Source organism: Elephas maximus, chromosome 21 (assembly GCF_024166365.1).
Source record: "Elephas maximus indicus isolate mEleMax1 chromosome 21, mEleMax1 primary haplotype, whole genome shotgun sequence".
NCBI classification, from domain to species: domain Eukaryota; kingdom Metazoa; phylum Chordata; class Mammalia; order Proboscidea; family Elephantidae; genus Elephas; species Elephas maximus.
The window spans coordinates 35725416-35745139 of NC_064839.1; the positions used below are offsets into that span (position 1 = coordinate 35725416).

The window sequence follows — 19724 nt, forward strand, 5'->3', positions numbered from 1 at the left end:
TTGGTAGTTGAAAATTATGGCCTTGGTGATAGAAGTGACACTGGAGATTACATGATAGAATTTTGCAAGGCCAACGACTTCTTCATTGCAAATACTTTTTTCAGCAACATAAGTGGCGACTATACACATAAAAAAAAAAAAAAATTTTTTTTTTTTTTTTTTACATGGACCTCGCCAAATGGAACACACAGAAATCAAATAGACTCCATCTGTGGAAAGAGATGATGGAAAAGCCCAGTATCGTCGGTCAGAACGAGCCCAAGGGCCGGCTGTGGAATAGACTATCAGTTGCTCACATCCAAGTTCAAGTTGAAACTGAAGAAAATTAGAACAAGCCTGTGAGAGCCAAAGTACAACCTTGAATGTATCTTACTTGGATTTAGAGACCATCTCAAGAATAGATTTGAACACTAATTGACCGAATTAGTGAACACTTATGACCATTGAACACTAATGACCAAAGACCAGACGAGTTGTGGAAGGACATCATACATGAAGAAATCAAGAGGTCATTAAAAAGACAGGAAAGAAAGAGAACACCAAAATGGATGTCAGAAGATTCTGAGACTTGCTTTTGAAGATAGAGTAGCTGAAGTGAAAGGAACATGATGAAGTAAAAGAGCTGAACAAAAGATTTCAAAGGGCAGCTCAGAAGACAAAGTATTATAGTGACCTGTGCAAAGAGCTGCACTTAGAAAACCAAAAGGGAAGAACACACTTGCCATTTCTTAAGCTGAAATAACTGAAGAAAATATTCAAGCCTCAAGTTAAAATATTGAAGGATTCTATGGGGTAAAGTATTAAACAATGCAGGAAGCATCAAAAGCAGAAGGAATACAGAGTCACTATACCAGAAAGAATTGGTTGATGTTCAGCCATTTCAGAAGGTCATATATGATCAGGAACTGATGGTACTGAAGGAAGAAGTCCAAGCTGCACTGAAGGCATGAGCAAAAAAACAAGGCTCCGGGAATTGACGAAATAGCGATTGAGGTGTTTCAGCAAATGGATGCGGCGCAGGAAGTGCTCACTCATATGTGCTGAGAAATTTGGAAGACAGCTACCCTGGTCAACCAACTGAAAGAGACCCATATTTATGCCTATTCCCAAGAAAGTGATGCAACCAAATGCAGAAATTATCGAACATTATCATTTATATCACAAGCAAGTAAAATTTTGCTGAAGATCATTCAAAAGCGGCTATAGCAGTATATCAACAGGGAATTGCCAGAAACTCAAGCTGGATTTCGAAGAGGACTTGGAACCAGGGATATCATTGCTGATGTCAGATGGATCCTGGCTGAAAGCAGAGAATACCAGAAAGATGTTTACCTGTGTTTTACTGACTATGCAAAGGCATTCAACTGTGTGGATCATAACAAATTATGGATAACATTGCAAAGAACAGGAATTTCAGAACACTTAATTGTGCTCATGAGGAACCTGTACATAGATCAAGAGGCAGTTCTAACAGAACAAGGGGGTACTGTGTGGTTTAAAATCAGCAAAGGTACGCATCAGGGTTGTATCCTTGTACCATACTTAATTCAATCTGTATGCTGAGCACATAATCCTAGAAGTTGGATTATATGAAGAACACGGCATCAGAATTGGAGGAGGACTTATTAACAACCTGTGTTATGGAGATGATACAACCTTGCTAGCTGAAAGTGAAGAGGACTTGAAGCACTTACTGATGAAGATCAAAGACCGCAGCCTTCAGTATGGATTACACCTCAACATAAAGAAAACAAAAATCCTTGCGATTGGACCAATAAACAACATCATGGTAAATGGAGAACAGATTGAAGTTATCATGGATTTCATTTTACTGAGAACCACAATCAACACCTATGAAAGCAGAGTCAAGAAATCAAGAGACACGTTGCATTAGGCAAATCTACTGCAAAAGACCTCTTTGAAGTGTTAAAAAGCAAAGATATCACCTTGAAGACTAAGGTGCACCTGACCCAAGCCATGGTGTTTTCAGTGGTCTCATGCGTGTGAACGCTGGATGATGAATAAGGAAGCCTGAAGAGTTGATGCCTTTGAATTGCGGTATTGGCGAAGAATATTGACCGTACCATCGACTACCAAAAGAATGAACAGACCTGTCTTGGGAGAAGTACAACCAGAATGCTCCTTAGAAGCAAGGATGGTGAGACTACGCCTCATGTACTTTGGACATATTATCAAGAGAGATCAGTCTGTGGGAAAGGACATCATGCTTGGTAAAGTAGAGGGTCAGCGAAAAAGAGAGGGACCCTCAGTGAGATGGATTGATACAGTGGCTGCAACTATGAATTCAAGTATAACAACGTTGTGAGGGTAGCGTAGGACCAGGCAGTGATTCCTTAGGTTGTATCTACAGTCACTATGAGCTGGAACCAATTTGACGGCACCTAATAATAGCAACAACAACATACACATATTTATATGTTTTCCTCTTGGATATATACTAAAGGAATTCCTTTTGATTTTTGTTTTAATTGAAACTTTTGCTGAAAGAATTGTAGATTCACATATATTTGTAAGAAATAATACGGAGATCCCTTGTACTCTTTGTCCAGTTTTATCTAGTAACATTTTGCAAAACTATAGCACAGTATCACATCCAGGATTTGACCTTGATACAGTCTTCAGAGCTTATTCAAATTTCCCCAGTTTTACTTCCGTTTGATTTTAGATAATAATATCTGAAGATGATAGAGCTCTAAAGCAGAAGCCAAGGATACCCTGGAATTTTTTTTCTTGTTCTCAGCCATCTGTATTAAGACCATATTTGGGGGCGAGGGTTTCTAACATAGGACTTTTTTGACCACTCTGATCCTCCTTGTGTCAGTGAAAAAAGCAGGTTATAAAACAGTACATATTATATGAATTCACTTTTATAAAAACACAAGATGTTTTATGTCTCACAATCTAGTACATAAAATAGTAAATAACAAAAGTTGTAATGATTCAGTGAATGCACAGGGAAAACAATGGAATTTTATGCACCAAGATGTTAACTGTACTTTTTCTATTAATAAGACTTGTTGATTCTTTATTCTGGTTTTTTTTCCTTCAAATTTCCCACATGGCAGTGTGATTTTTACTTCTATAATTTTTTTAAAGTGTTGTGCTTTTTTTTGCTTAGTTACTTATTTACGCTTGTGATGAGAGATTGGTGAAGATGAAAGTCCTCTGTAGTTGTAGAAAGAGCTGTGTAGGAAATCATAAATTCAATCATTCCCTGAAATATCTCAAGCTGCTCATTATCCTTTTACTCTGAAAGGCAACATAATAGTTTAGATGTGTCATAAGGAAAAAATATCTTACATAATTTAGATACATAGAGCATATTCCAGGGCAAAACTAATCATTTAATTCTAAGACAAAATTTAACCCAGCCGAATGGTTTCAGTTATACCATATTCTTTTGCAAATAACGACCCGTGTAAATAATGTGCTTGCCCGTGTAACACACAACATAGGGTGCTTATGAAAACAGCGTTGGTGGGGTTGCACAGTTGACAAAGTATAACATGCGTTGTCATGGATTGAAATGTGTCCTCCCAAAATATGCGTCAACTTGGTTAGCCCATGATTCCCACTATTGTGTGGTTGTCCTCCATTTTGTAATTGATGTAATTTTCATTTGTGTTATAAATCCTAATCTCTTCCTGTGGTTAATGAGGATTAGGGTGAGGTGTAACACCCTTACCCAGCTCACATCCCTGATCCTGTGTAAAGGGAGTTTCCCTGGGGGGTGGCCTGCACCACCTTTTATCTCTCAAGAGATGAAAGGGAAGTGAGCAGGGGCGGGGAGGGGGGAGGGTAGGGACCTCATACCACCAAGAAATCAGTGCCAGAAGCACAGTACATCCTTTGGACCTGGGGTTCCTATGCGGAGAATGTCCCAGTCCAGAGGAGATTGATAACAAGGATCTTCCACCAGAGCTGACAGAGAGAAAGCCTTTCCCTGGAGCTGACACCCTGAATTTGGACTTAAGCCTACTAGATTGTAAGAAAATAAATTTCTCTTTGTTAAAGACGTCCACTTGTGGTATTGCTGTTATAACAGCACTAGATGACTAAGATATGCATGTTATTTGTGTAAAAAATACGGTAATAACTAAGTGGAGGCTGTCTTACTCTTGCAGTCCTTGGGTGGTGCAAATAGTTAACTTGCTTAGTTGCCAACCAAAGGGTTGGAGGTTTGAGTCTACCCAGAGTCACCTTGGAAGAAAGGGCTGGTGATTTATTTCTGAAAAATCAGCCATTGAAAACCCTACGGAGCACAGTTCACCCTGTGGAGCACAATCTGACACAAATAGGGTCACCATGAGGAAAAATACTGATAAATGCTACAATGTGGATGTACCTTGAAAACATTATGCTATGTGAAAGAAGCCTGACACAAAAACATATTGAATGGTTTCATTCGTATGAAATGTCCAGAATAGGCAAATCTGTAGAGGCAGAAAATATTAGTGGTAGCCAGGAAATGGGGATAGAGGAATTTGGGAGCAACTGTTGACAGGTAGTGGTTAAGTGCTACAGCTGCTAACCAAAGGGTCGGCAGTTTGAATCCGCCAGGCGCTCCTTGGAAGCTCTATGGGGCAGTTCTACTCTGTCCTATAGGGTCGCTATGAGTTGGAATCGACTCGACGGCACTGGTTTTTGGGTTGACAGGTATGGAGTTTCTTTTTGGAGTGATGGAAATGTTCTGGAATTAGATAATGGTAACGGTTGCATAGCGTTGTGGATCGGCTAGAAAAAAAAACCACTGAGTTGTGTACTTAAAAATGGTGAATCTTAGGTCTTATCAGTTTTATCTCCAAGAAAATTACAAAAAAGAAAGATGAAGTGGTGGAAGATTTTTTTGCTGGGTATTGATTATTGAAGTTGAGGGAGCTTGGTACTTATTAAGTGGAAAAAAAGTAGATTTTGATCCAGTCTTTTTCTCCTTTGTTAAATAATCAAGATTTTCTAGAAGGGGAGCAAGTCGAACATTAGGGCAAAAGGAGAAGAGAAGGGGAAAGGAAAAACATACTGGTTTGCTTTCATTGAATATCTTTTCCTTGTAGCATCCTGGTGGAGAGGAGGTTCTGCTGGAACAAGCTGGTGTAGATGCAAGTGAAAGTTTTGAAGATGTAGGCCACTCCTTTGATGCCAGAGAAATGCTAAAGCAGTACTATATTGGTGATGTCCATCCGGTAAGGACCAACTGGGCTAGGAGCACTTATGGAGATTACATTACTGAATAGCCACAGAACAGGATGGGAGAATGAATTATTATAATGGAAACCCATTCAGTCTAGACCTCAGGCTAAATTTTTTCCAAAGTTTTCCAGTCTTACTGTGCTAAGATATAGCTTCTCATTTGCAAAGCAGCACATGTAGTCTCTCTGAGAAGTTAAGGAAATTGATTTTGGATTATTATGATCAATTTATTTATTTTTGTAATACAGTTAATAACATTTCTACCTAAAATAGGGAAACCCTGGTGGCATAGTGATTAAGAGCTACGGTTGCTAACCAAAAGGTTGGCAGTTTGAATCTACTAGGCGCCCGTTGGAACCTCTGTGGGGCAGCTCTGCTCTGTGATATAGGGTTGCTATGTGGTTTGATAGTTCTTGTAAGTTTCTTGTTAACAAGAAAACTACCCCTCGGAGCAGTGACTTTTTAAAACAGACATCTTTCTAACAAGAGACTCTTGAGATATGTTCAGAGTGGGAGCCATCACCCTTCTACAGACTCTAAAGTCTCCCGGAGAATTCACTCTCAGAAAGTAGTCTCATGTTCCAAGATTAGAAACATGCACATAGCGAGAGTTAGTTCATTTGGATATGTCTTAAAATATTATTTGTTTTTCTCTTTTTAACAGAGTGACCTTAAAACTGACAACAGTAGCAAGGTAAGAAGTCATCAGTTTCACTTGTGTGTTCCAAGCGTTTATATTCCTGTTCACTGAGATAGAATTGATTTTTTAAAATGTTTTAGCAAGAGAAGTGTTTTTTTTCCCCCCCAAGCAAACATTCTATTTTTTTTTCAGGAATTTGGACTCAGTAAGTATCCCAGGAGAAGCAATAGCAAAGTCTTGAACAGTAGGAAACATTTCATTAATGCTTCTCCTTGCTAAAAAAAATGAAACCCTAAAACTGTGCGGTGTATGGTTTTGAAAGAAATTAGTTTATAGGTTCCGTTGTAGAAAAGTATCTCTTACAGTGCATAGAATAGGTGATAATAATTGCTTCAGTGTTGGAAAAAGAATTGGAAAGTTGATTTTCTCTTATAAGTTATCTTCTTTCTCTTTAATTTTAATGAAATTGTAGACTGAAATAATTGACTAGAACAGGCATTTTTATCCCTGTCTCCCAAATTTAATTTTTTTTATCCTATAGGCTCATATAGACCCACACCCTTTTCATATACTCAATAATAGAGCAAAAACAAAAGGTTAAGTATTTGAAGACTTTAATATGCATTACATTACTTACCAGGAAGAAAACATGAAAGCCTTTCTGACTCCCACCAGCTGGCTGATTCGTTTCCCTTGTTCCCTTATTATTTTCCTTGACTTCTGCCCTTCAGATAGCTATTTCTATTCCTTATAATTTAAAGGGACAGAAGCTTTGGTACTACCTAGAATATCATGTAAGTGATGTTCCCTCCGTTTTCCTTCTACCTTCTTGCTTTTCTTTCCTATTGAGCCAGCATTACTGAACAGATTTGATAGAGCAATTAAAGTTGGCCTGGACACACGAATTCTTTCAGCTCAGGAGATTGCTTGACAGTGTCTGCCATCTGTTGCCTTGCAATCCAGACAATCCAGAGTGTTTGTGTAAATTAACGCTCATGCTTGCTACACTCTGCTACTCTGAACTATTGACTGCCTTACAAAAGGGGGATGAAATGCTTCTTTAATTGCTTTGTAAGCTCTGTTGGCTTGTTTGTGCTCCCCTCCTGACACATGTAGTATTCATTCTTGAGTCCCCAGTTCTATTCTGTTAAGGTAAAACATGAACTAAGCGTGGCCTCGTGTAGTGTATCGGACCTGCCGAAAAACTTCACTCTTAGAGGTCAGCGTTGGATTCAAAGGGTTTTGCCGTTTGTGCAAGAGGTGCATCTTGTGTCTAGGAAACGTAATCCATTTCTGCATGTAACCGTGAGAGAAGCCTTTATATTAAAACCAGAGAAAAAATGTTTTTGTAATTATGATATCTAGAAGTCTGCAAATTGCTTTTTGTTGCACGTCATCATTGGTGGTATAGTAGATAGTTAAGACCATTCTTAGGAATGAAGGGCACTGTATGTCAAATTCTTTTCCTTGTACCACCTATACTAGAATCCCTTGGCCTGTTTTTTGAAATGTGTATTTCCTGGGCTTTCACTGATATTGATTGAGAAACTCTGGAGGTGAGACTTCAGAATTTGCCTTTTAAGTAGCCCGTATATAAATAAGTAGGTGCCCCAGCACTAAACTTTTTAGAATACTAATCAGAGCTCGGCTGCTAACCAAAAGGTCGGCAGTTCAAATCCACTAGCCACTCCTTGGAAACCTTATGGGGCAGTTGCACTCTGTCCTGTAGGGTCGCTATGAGTCGGAATCGACTCCACAGCACATAACAACATAACAATCGGATACTGAATGCCCATCTTTTTCATTTGAAAACTTAAAGAATTTTGATTCTCTTCTGTGGAAAGCACTGTCTGCCTTATATAGGTCAAAGAATTAGAGATGTGTCTCAGCTGAATTAAAACTGTTGATGCAATGATAAAGAACAATGGTGAATCCACAAAACATCTCAACAACATGGATGAATCTGGAGGGCATTATGCCGAATAAAATAAGTCAATCACAAAAGGACAAATATCGTTTGAGACTGCTATTATAAAAACCCTAGGAAAGGTTTACACACAGAAAAAAACAATCTTTGATGGTTATGAGGGAGGGGAAATCACTAACTAGACAGTAGACAAGTTAACTTTGGTGAAGGGAAAGACAACACATAATATAGAGAAGGGCAGCACAACTTGACCAAGGCAAAGTCATGGAAGCTTCCTAGACATATCCAGACACTTTGAGGGACCTAGTTACAGGGGCTGGGGGTTGGGGACCATGGTCTCGGGACATCTAGGTCAACTGGCATAACATAGTTCATAAAGAAAATGTCCTACATCCTTCTTTGCTGAGTAGCACCTGGGGTCTTAAAAGCTTGCAAGCGGCCATCTAAAATACATCTGTTGATCCCATCATGTTTGGAGCAAAGGAGAATGAAGAAAACCAAAGACACAAGGAAAATATTAGTCCAAAGGGCTAATGGACCACATGAACTACAGCCTTCACCAGCCTGAGCTCAGAACTAGATGGTGCCCAGCTACCACCACTGACGGCTCTGACAGAGATCTGGATAGTGGGAGAAAAATTCAGAACAAAATTCACATTCACAAAAAAAAGACCAAACTTTCTGATCTGACAGAGACTGTAGGAACCCCTGAGACTATGGCCACCAGACACCCTGATAACTCAAAACTGAAGCCATTCCAGAAGTCCACCTTTCAGCCAAACGTTAGACAGGCCTACAAAACAAACAGTAACACACCTGAGGAACGTTTTAGTCAACTATATGAGACCAAATGGGCAACACCTGCCCAAAAACAAAGATGAGAACACAGGAAGGGACAGAAAAGCTGGACAAATGGACACAGAGAACCCAAAGTGGAAAGGGAAAGAGGGAGAGTACTGATACAGCACGAGGATTACAACCAGTGTCACAAAAGAATTTGTATATAGATTTTTCAATGAAAAACTAATTTGCACTGTAAACTTTCACCTAAAACACAATAAAATAAAACAAAACAAAAAATACTGTTGAGTGTTGGACTTTCTGTGCGATATACAGAAAAAGAAACCCTTTAGTAATTCAGTAATAATTTAGAAGTCTTTTTAAATGTAGTTTAGCCCCTGCTTTTAGGTTAAACATTGACTAAAGGCAGCATTTTTATCGTGGCCAAACAACATGTCTCCACTAAGAGTCTGGTTATTATGTGTTTCCAATCACACTGCTGTACTTAAGGCGGTTCAGGCAAAGAAAGCCTTTTGGAAATTTTTCAAGACCACCTACATAAGTTCTCACAGAGCTGTGATTTCAGTTCTAGGAAGAAATTCTTGATTCATCAGATTTATTTCTTACAGAAGTTTAAAATAAGCACTTCCAGGTCTAGGATATAGTTATTTCTTCTTCATTTTTCTATGTCTGGTTTAAACATTCAGCATCAAGAAATGGAAGTCAAGTTCATTTCATTAATCATTTTCCTTTCTCTTGGTTAAGGGTGTCTGTGCCTCTGTGAAGACGTCATTTTTAAGCCTAACTAAGAGGTGTCTTTTGCCTTACGGTACATGTTTTTTCATTTCCCTCTTCCTCTCCCTTCTACTTCTTCAGTTCTCCTCTCCCACCTCCACAACCCCGTGTCTCTTCCACAACCTCCCTCTCCACCTCCCTGAAAAAAACACAACATTGCTCTTCCAGAGTTCAACTCAGGAACCATTTCCCAGTTTTTTAGAAACCACTTTTCATGTTGTAACATTACCTGTGTTCATGTAGAACGCAGGTAAATAATCGATGGTCACCTTTGTTTTATTGTTAGATGGATAATACAGAATTAAAAAACTTTTTGCCTTAGAACATTTCCCAAGGATCACCCAACCATCAGACCAGCAATGGAAGACTAGAACAAACTGCAGCCCCTTAGAGGAAGAATTGCTGTACTGACAGAAAATAACAGTCAAAAAGGGTCCTGGTATTGGTAAACTGGAAGATTTGGCTCTTAATGTAAAGACCTTTTTTGACCCAGTGTGGAGAAGTAGGTTTAATGAAGCAGCTCCAGGACTTACATTCTTATGTTATTTAATAGAGGGTCTACGTGAAGCATTGGCAAGTACAGGAGTCAAGATCAGATCTGCTTATATATCTACAGGTGAAAATGGGGAACTGTCAAAGGAACAGCTTCGTTTTACCCCAAATGCTGGGACCCCTCCAAACTACTGCCCTTGATTGCTCTTGAAGTAGTATCAATTTATAAATTTGGTTGTGATGTGTTATTTGGAGTTGTTTTTGGATCTTCAGCGGAAATTCATAGTGATGTGGAACAAGTTCAAAAGAGGTACAGCACCTTTATGGTATCTATCAGGAAGGACAAGTACAAGGATGCAGCCAATTTACTAGTAGTTTATCCAGCTGGGCTAGTTTTAGATTGGATCAATTGACAATTGTGGGTTGGATCACTTGTCCATAATTTAGTTAGCACTGACTTTGGGTCTCCCAAGAAAGAGATGGAACGAGTGTGCATGGTGGCCAGCTACACACAAATGACAACATGTAATACTATTGGTAGATACTTACAGCAGTGCATGGATGGAACCATTGCACCAAGACCTGTTGTCCATGAAATTCCTGCATTTATAGAATCCTGAAAGAATGTCAAGGCCAGGCCTGGTAACTTCTTTGAGTACAGTGGAGCTATTCAACACTGCTGTCTCTGAACAAGCCCAAGAGACAGAAAGGGCCACACGAACCAGAGACTACATCATCCTGAGACCAGAAGAACTAGATGGTACCCAGCTACAACCGATGACTGCTCTGACAGGGAACACAACAGAGAACCCCTGAGGGAGCAGGAGAGCAGTAGGATGCAGACCCCAAATTCTCATAAAAAGACCAGACTTAATGGTCTGACTGAGACTAGAAGGACCCCAGTGATCATGGCCCCAGACCTTCTGTTGGCCCAGGACAGGAACCATTCCCGAAGCCAACTCTTCAGGCATGGATTGGATTGGACAATGGGCTGGAAAGGGATGCTGGTGAGGAGTGAGCTTCTTGGATCCCGTGGACACTTGAGACTATGTTGGCATCTCCTGCCTGGAGGGGAGATGAGAGGGTGGAGGGGGTTAGAAGCTGGTGAAATGGACACAAAAAGAGTGGAGGGAGAGAGCAGGCTGTCTCATTAGGGGGAGAGTAATTGGGAGTGTGTAGCAAGGTGTAAATGGGTTTTTGTGTGAGAGACTGACTTGATTTGTAAATCTTCACTTAAAGCACAATAAAAGTTATAAAAAAAAATGTATTGGTTGGGTAATGTACAATGTAAGTAGTAAAATAAATAGTCCAAAAAGTATACTATAAAAAAAGGCTCCCTTTCACCCCCAACCCTCAGTCTCTGGTTCCCTTTCCCTGGAGGTAGTCAGTTAACACTTTTCTTGTTTACCCTCCCCAGATGATTCTATGCATATGTAAGTATAAATGTATAAATATAAATACATATCTATACTATGTCTTTCTTAAAAAAAAAATTTCATAAGTACTGTTTTGCTCCTTTTCTTTTTACTTTAACATTTTACCTTTGTGATTGTTCCTTATCATTCATAAAGATCTTCATTCTTTTTAATAAATATTTAGGATTCCATAGACAAAAGTTTTGAGGTGATGGCATTTGCTGTAACAATTTCTTTTTAATTGTAGTTTAGATGAAAGTTTACAGAACAAACTAGTTTCTCATTAAACAGTATACATATTGTTTTATGATCTTGGTTAACAACCCCACGACATATCAACGCTCTCTCTTCTCTACCTTGGGTTCCCTGTTACCAGCTTTCCTGTCCCCTCCTGCCTTTTCATCCTTGCCCCTGGGCTGGTGTGCCCCTTTAGTCTTCTTTTATTTTATGGGCCTGTCTAATCTTTGGCTGAAGGGTGAATCTCGGGAGTGACTTCATTACTGAGCTAAAAGGGTGTACGGGGGCTATACTCTCTGGGTTTCTCCACTCTCTGTCGGGTCAGTAAGTCTATAATAGAATTTTTTAAAAAACAAATAAGATTGTCTCCATAAGGGCTTAACATGTATTTTAAACTTCATTTTTAAACTTCGGAAGTTTCACTTTTGAAACCTGGTAAATTTCAAGTATGTTAGCAGCAACTTGTAAGCTGTATTTAAAAGGAGGTACATTTTTCCTCCAGATATTACTGACTTCTATTATACGTACAATTTTCTGTTACACACACATACATAACGTACAGTTTACCTTCTCTTTTATGGAAAGGAACTTAAAAGAATATATAGTTTATAATTCCGTACTATAGTTTGCAGCATTAAACTAAAAATTTACTTTTAAGGATTATTTAATCTTCCTGTCATACCTGTAATTTATTAAAATTTAAAGTGGTGGTGCAGGTGTTCTTTAAATGAGTAGTGATGGCTGTTTACCAAAGAGCTTGTCTGATTGTTTCATTTTATACCATTTTTGTCTAATATTTGTATTTTTTAATATGATATTTTGAAATATAGAATGTAATGGCAAAATCACCCTTGAAATACAATACACTGCTGAAAGATCTCAAGGCTTAATGTCCTCTCTTTGTAAAGCTCTATTTAGAAATGATGTGTAGTTTTACAAAAGCTAGGGCAAGGTAACACCCTTTTCAAATCAGCCCTCCAATGTTGTAACAAATTATTCACTTCTTAGGTCCCAGTAGAGACAATTCTGTGAATGTTTTAGTGTTATTCTTCAGTGAAATATCATATGTCTCATACTGAGTTCTTGAGATGTTGTCATTAGATGCTGTGGAGTTGCTTCTAACACATAGGGACTATATGCACAACAGAATGGAATGCTGCCCGGTCCTGCGCCATCCTCACAATTGTTGCTATGCTCAAGCCCATTGTTGCAGCCACTGTGTCAGTCCATCTCATTGAGGGTCTTCCTCTTCTTTGCTGACCTCTGCTTTACCAAGCGTGATTTCCCTGTCCAGGGACTGATGCCTCCTGACAACATGTCCAAAGTATGTGAGACACAGACTCACCATCCTTAGCTCCAAGGAGCATCCTGGTTGTACTTCTTCCAAGACAGACTTGTTTGTTCTTTTGGCAGTCCATGGTATATTCGATATTCTTTGTCAACACAATTCAAAGATGTCACTTCTTTTTTGATCTTCCTTATTAGTTGTCCAGCTTTCACATGCATATGAAGCAACTGAAACACCATGGCTTAGGTTAGGCACGCCTTAGTCCTCAAGGTGACATCTTTGCCTTTTAACCCTTTAAAGAGATCTCTTACAGCCAATTTGCCCAATACAATGCATCTTTTGATTTCTTTACTGCAGCTTCCATGTGTGTTGATTGTGGATCCAAGTAAAATGAAATCCTTGATGACCTCAATCTTTTCCTCATTTATCATGATGTTGCTTATTAGTCCAATTGTGAAGATTTTTGTTTTCTTTATGTTGAGACATAATCCATACTGAAGGCTGTGGTCTTTGATCTTCATCAGTAAATGCTTCAAGTCCTCTTCACTTTTAGCAAGCAAGGTTGTGTCATCTGTGTAATGCAGGTTGTTAATGAGTCTTTCTCCAGTCCTGATGCCCTGTTCTTCTTCGTATAGTCCATCTTCTTGGATTATTTGCTCAGCATACGGATTAAATAGGTATGGTGAAAGAATACAACCCTGATGCACACCTTTCCTGACTTTAAACCAATCAGTATCCCTTTGTTCTGTTCGACCAACTGCATCTGGATCCATGTACAGGTTCCTCATGAGCACAATTAAGTATTCTAGAATTCCCATTCTCCGCAATGTTATCCATAATTTGTTGTGATCCACACAGTTGAATGCCTTAGCATAGTCAATAAGACACAGGTCAACATCTTTCTGGTATTCTCTGCTTTCAGTCAGGATCCATCTGACGTCAGCAATGATATCCCTGGTTCCAAGTCCTCTTCTAAATATGGCTTGAACTTCTGGCTATTCCCTGTCAATATACTACTATCGCCCCTTTTGAATGATCTTCAGCAAAATTTTGCTTGCGTGTGATATTAACGATATTGTTTGATAATTTCTGCTTTTGGTTGGATCACCTTTCTTGGGAATAGGCATAAATGCAGATCTTTTCCAGTCGGTTAGCCAGATAGCTGTCTTCCAGTTTCTTGAAATAGTTGTATAGAAATTTGTTTCAGAGGGTATTTTTCATCTTTGAATTTTGCCCTTATAATTTTTTTTTGTTCATGACTAGGCTGATGAAGAATAAATACTTTGCAAGGCCGCGGTTATTAAACTGCAGAGATCATTACGTATTCTCACCCAGAATGAGCAACTTGTATATTTTAATATACTAGAGCTTCACGAGAAAACTATACCACTTGAGAATGTCATAGTTGAGACTATAAAATCTTGTACCTTCATTATACTGATTCATTTAGTGGTAGTTCATGTTATAAGGTCTACTGTATAATGGGGAAAAGTCCTCTTCAGTCCTGTTTGAAGCCAAAAGTTACCATGTTGTTTTTCATAAATTATTGGTCACTAAAAAAAAAAAAAAAAAAAAAAAAATTTTTTTTTTTTATAGATGCCACAGTGTTCTAAATAAAAAGCTGTGAACACTCTACAAGGCTACCCAAATACCCATTAAATTTGCCAGAGGTATCCTGTGGCTCAAATTCCACTTCTTCCCATTTGAAATACTTGGGATCGTCTTGGAATAGCAAACATCCAATTTAGGAATAAAACATAACCTCCTTACATAGCTTATATGTATCTCTTATTTAAACCTTTGAAAGTCTCAATATGAGCTATTTTAGCTGAAAGTATATATTTTTTTTTTTTTTTTATAATAACTTTTATTAAGCTTCAAGTGAACGTTTACAAATCCAATCAGTCTGTCACATATAAGTTTACATACATCTCACTCCCTACTCCCACTTACTCTCCCCGTCTTGAGTCAGCCCTTTCAGTCTCTCCTTTCTTGACAATTTTGCCGGCTTCCCTCTCTCTCTATCCTCCCATCCCCCCTCCAGGCAAGAGTTGCCAACACAATCTCAAGTGTCCACCTGATATAATTAGCTCACTCTTCATCAGCATCTCTCTCCCACCCGCTGACCAGTCCCTTTCATTTCTGAAGAGTTGTCTTCGGGGATGGTTCCTGTCCTGTGTCAGCTGAAGGTCTGGGGAGCATGGCCGCCGGGATTCCTCCAGTCTCAGTCAGACCATTAAGTTTGGTCTTGTTATGAGAATTTGGGGTCTGCATCCCACTGATCTCCTGCTCCCTCAGGGGTCCTCTGCTGAGCTCCCTGTCAGGGCAGTCATCGATTGTGGCCGGGCACCAACTAGTTCTTCTGGTCTCAGGATGATGTAGGTCTCTGGTTCATGTGGCCCTTTCTGTCTCTTGGGCTCTTAGTTGTCATGTGGGCTTGGTGTTCTTCATTTTCCTTTGCTCCAGGTGGGTTGAGACCAATTGCTGCATCTTAGATGGCCGCTTGTTAGCATTTAAGACCCCAGACGCCACATTTCACAGTGGGATGCAGAATGATTTCATAATAGAATTATTTTGCCAATTGACTTAGAAGTCCCCGAAAACCATGTTCCCCAGACCCCCGCGCTTGCTCCGCTGACCTTTGAAGCATTCATTTTATCCCGGAAACTTCTTTGCTTTTGGTCCAGTCCAATTGAGCTGACCTTCCATGTATTGAGTGTTGTCTTTCCCTTCACCTAAAGCAGTTCTTATCTACTGATTAATCAATAAAAAACCCTCTCCCACCCTCCCTCCCTCCCCCCCTCGTAACCACAAAAGTATGTGTTCTTCTCAGGTTTACTATTTCTCAAGATCTTATAATAGTGGTCTTATACAATATTTGTCCTTTTGCCTCTGACTAATTTCGCTCAGCATAATGCCTTCCAGGTTCCTCCATGTTATGAAATGTTTCAGAGATTCGTCATTGTTCTTTATCGATGCGTAGTATTCCATTGTGTGAATATACCACAATTTATTTACCCATTCATCCGTTGATGGACACCTTGGTTGCTTCCAACTTTTTGCTATTGTAAACAGAGCTGCAATAAACATGGGTGTGCATATATCTGTTTGTATGAAGGCTCTTTTATCTCTAGGGTATATTCCTAGGAGTGGGATTTCTGGGTTGTATGGTAGTTCTATTTCTAACTGTTTAAGATAACGCCAGATAGATTTCCAAAGTGGTTGTACCATTTTACATTCCCACCAGCAGTGTATGAGAGTTCCAATCTCTCCGCAGCCTCTCCAACATTTATTATTTTGTGTTTTTTGGATTAATGCCAGCCTTGCTGGTGTGAGATGGAATCTCATCGTAGTTTTAATTTGCATTTCTCTAATGGCTAATGATCGAGAGCATTTTCTCATGTATCTGTTGGCTGCCTGAATATCTTCTTTAGTGAAATGTGTGTTCATATCCTTTGCCCACTTCTTGATTGGGTTGTTTGTCTTTTTGTGGTTGAGTTTTGACAGAATCATGTAGATTTTAGAGATCAGGCGCTGGTCGGAGATGTCATAGCTGAAAATTCTTTCCCAATCTGTAGGTGGTCTTTTTACTCTTTTGGTGAAGTCTTTAGATGAGCATAGGTGTTTGATTTTTAGGAGCTCCCAGTTATCGGGTTTCTCTTCATCATTTTTGGTAATGTTTTGTATTCTGTTTATACCTTGTATTAGGGCTCCTAGGGTTGTCCCAATTTTTTCTTCCATGATCTTTATCGTTTTAGTCTTTATGTTTAGGTCTTTGATCCACTTGGAGTTAGTTTTTGTGCATGGTGTGAGGTATGGGTCCTGTTTCATTTTTTTGCAAATGGATATCCAGTTATGCCAGCACCATTTGTTAAAAAGGCTATCTTTTCCCCAGTTAATTGACACTGGTCCTTTGTCAAATATCAGCTGCTCATACGTGGATGGATCTATGTCTGGGTTCTCAATTCTGTTCCATTGGTCTATGTGTCTGTTGTTGTACCAATACCAGGCTGTTTTGACTACTGTGGCTGTATAATAGTTTCTGAAGTCAGGTAAGGTGAGGCCTCCCACTTTCTTCTTCTTTTTCAGTAGTGCTTTGCTTATCCGGGGCTTCTTTCCGTTCCATATGAAATTGGTGATTTGTTTCTCTATCCCCTTAAAATATGACATTGGAATTTGGATCGGAAGTGCGTTAAATGTATAGATGGCTTTTGGTAGAATAGACATTTTTACTATGTTAAGTCTTCCTATCCATGAGCAAGGTATGTTTTTCCACTTAAGTATGTCCTTTTGAATTTCTTGTAGTAGAGCTTTGTAGTTTTCTTTGTATAGGTCTTTTACATCCTTGGTAAGATTTATTCCTAAGTATCTTATCTTCTTGGGGGCTATTGTGAATGGTATTGATTTGGTTATTTCCTCTTCGGTGTTCTTTTTGTTGATGTAGAGGAATCCAAGTGATTTTTGTATGTTTATTTTATAACCTGAGACTCTGCCAAACTCTTCTATTAGTTTCAGTAGTTTTCTGGAGGATTCCTTAGGGTTTTCTGTGTATATAATCATGTCATCTGCAAATAGTGATAACTTTACTTCTTCCTTGCCAATCCGGGTACCTTTTATTTCTTTGTCTAGCCTGATTGCCCTGGCTAAGACTTCCAACACGATGTTGAATAAGAGCGGTGATAAAGGGCATCCTTGTCTGGTTCCCGTTCTCAAGGGAAATGCTTTCAGGTTCTCTCCATTTAGAGTGACATTGGCTGTTGGCTTTGCATAGATGCCCTTTATTATGTTGAGGAATTTTCCTTCAATTCCTATTTTGGTAAGAGTTTTTATCATGAATGGGTGTTGGACTTTGTCAAATGCCTTTTCTGCATCAATTGATAAGATCATGTGGTTTTTGTCTTTTGTTTTATTTATGTGATGGATTACATTAATGGTTTTTCTGATATTAAACCAGCCTTGCATACCTGGTATAAATCCCACTTGATCAGGGTGAATTATTTTTTTGATGTGTTGTTGGATTCTATTGGCTAGAATTTTGTTGAGGATTTTTGCATCAATGTTCATGAGGGATATAGGTCTATAATTTTCTTTTTTTGTAATGTCTTTACCTGGTTTTGGTATCAGGGAGATGGTGGCTTCATAGAATGAGTTGGGTAGTATTCCGTCATTTTCTATGCTTTGGAATACCTTTAGTAGTAGTGGTGTTAACTCTTCTCTGAAAATTTGGTAGAACTCTGCAGTGAAGCCGTCCGGGCCGGGACTTTTTTTTGTTGGGAGTTTTTTGATTACCGTTTCAATCTCTTTTTTTGTTATGGGTCTATTTAGTTGTTCTACTTCTGAATGTGTTAGTTTAGGTAGGTAGTGTTTTTCCAGGAATTCATCCATTTCTTCTAGGTTTTCAAATTTGTTAGAGTACAATTTTTCATAATAATCTGAAATGATTCTTTTAATTTCATTTGGTTCTGAAAGTATATTTATAATGCCCTGTTTTAATGCACCATAATCATGATTCTAGGTTCCTACATTTGTGTCCTGGTTAGAGTACACATTCCTCAAATGTGTGTTCTTCTGCCATGTTTTCTCATAAACAGAGTTCATGGTGAAATCCATCCCCACTGACCCGTAAATGCTACCCCTCCATGTCATTGCCAGTTATGACCTTTCTTTGTCATTCTCTCAAGAGGGTCAGTATGTAGGGTGCAGTGCCTCTCAAAAGAGTATCTGGGAGAACACACCTTTATGTACCTGGTGTAAGACAGAAAAATCTGTACGTGGCAGTGCTCCTTCAGTCTTCCTACGTGTGGGAGAATGATACTTCCTTCTCTCCAACCTTTAGCAGATGGCCGTTGGAGATTTTGCTAAAATGCCCTCAGGTTAGAAAGTTGTGTTGAATTAGTTGAATATGGCTTTGGAATTCAAGTTCATCTAGTCTAATTCTTTTATTTTACCAGCAAAGAAACTGATTTGTTATCGAGCTTGAAAGTGTTAGACATAATTTCAGTTGTGAGCAGCTTTACAAAAAGGTCACTGAGGCATTGTGAAATACTTCCTTTTAGTATACAAAGGCCATGTTTAGTATTTATATGTATATAAATATATCTATTTGTTTATTTTATGGGAGAATTAAAGCCTTAACAAAGCTAGAGCTTAGGAACCAGTTTTGTTTTATTTAAACCATTTCTTCTAGTTTTGAGCTAAAATCAGAGTAGCCTTATAGCAATTTCATTGTTTACAAGTGCATTTCCAAACTCCTTGCATATTAATTACTTGGTAGAGCTTATGCTAACAAAACTCTGGATGTGGTCTGCTCTCTTGTAACAAAAATCAGACTTTGTAATTACTATTTTCCATGCCTAAGATTTTTTTAAGATTGAAAGCCATCACTGTTTTGTTGACCAAAAATCTTGCATGTAAATTGAAATTTGGGCAAAAACATAACCAGCCAGATATACCTGAATACCCAAAGGGATAAATTAAAAGTCAGTCATAAACTATAGGAATTTCACTTAAGCATCCATTAGATGAAGTGGCAGAGCTTTGGAGTAGAGATGAGGATTGGGGAACCGTTTGTAGAGGGAACGGAAGGGGTGGTGGTGAAGGATGGTTATGTGTTAATAGGACTTTTTAATTTTGTGAAGTTAAAAATAACTTATTTGGCTTCTTTCCAAGCTTGGCTGAGGGACTTGGCTCATAAGGAGCAGTGCCTTAAACAACTCTTCCGTTATAGTTGATTAAAAGTGGGGTCACTGTAGTTTGGCAGTTACTTGGCTGTCAGTATCCTAAAGGAAGCATATACTTTTTTCTTTGCTCTGCTGTGTTAGGCAAGTTGATCTTTTTGCCTCCAGAGATAATCTTAAAGCAGGGGCACTTTGCGGAATTCTTAGCTTGAAAAACACCATATATATTTATTATTATTTATTAGAAACTGTATTAACAATTTCA

The 19724-nt window shown here is 38.7% G+C and overlaps 1 protein-coding gene across 1 annotated transcript in view; it reads left to right on the top strand.

Moving 5' to 3' along the window:
* Positions 1 to 19724, top strand: part of LOC126064754 (cytochrome b5 type B) — a 43301-nt gene that overhangs the window by 16405 nt on the left and 7172 nt on the right. The window contains exons 2-3 of the mRNA XM_049864007.1: positions 5073 to 5201; positions 5873 to 5902. Coding sequence (XP_049719964.1) covers positions 5073 to 5201; positions 5873 to 5902 — 159 coding nt within the window. The remainder of the gene's footprint in view (positions 1 to 5072; positions 5202 to 5872; positions 5903 to 19724) is intronic.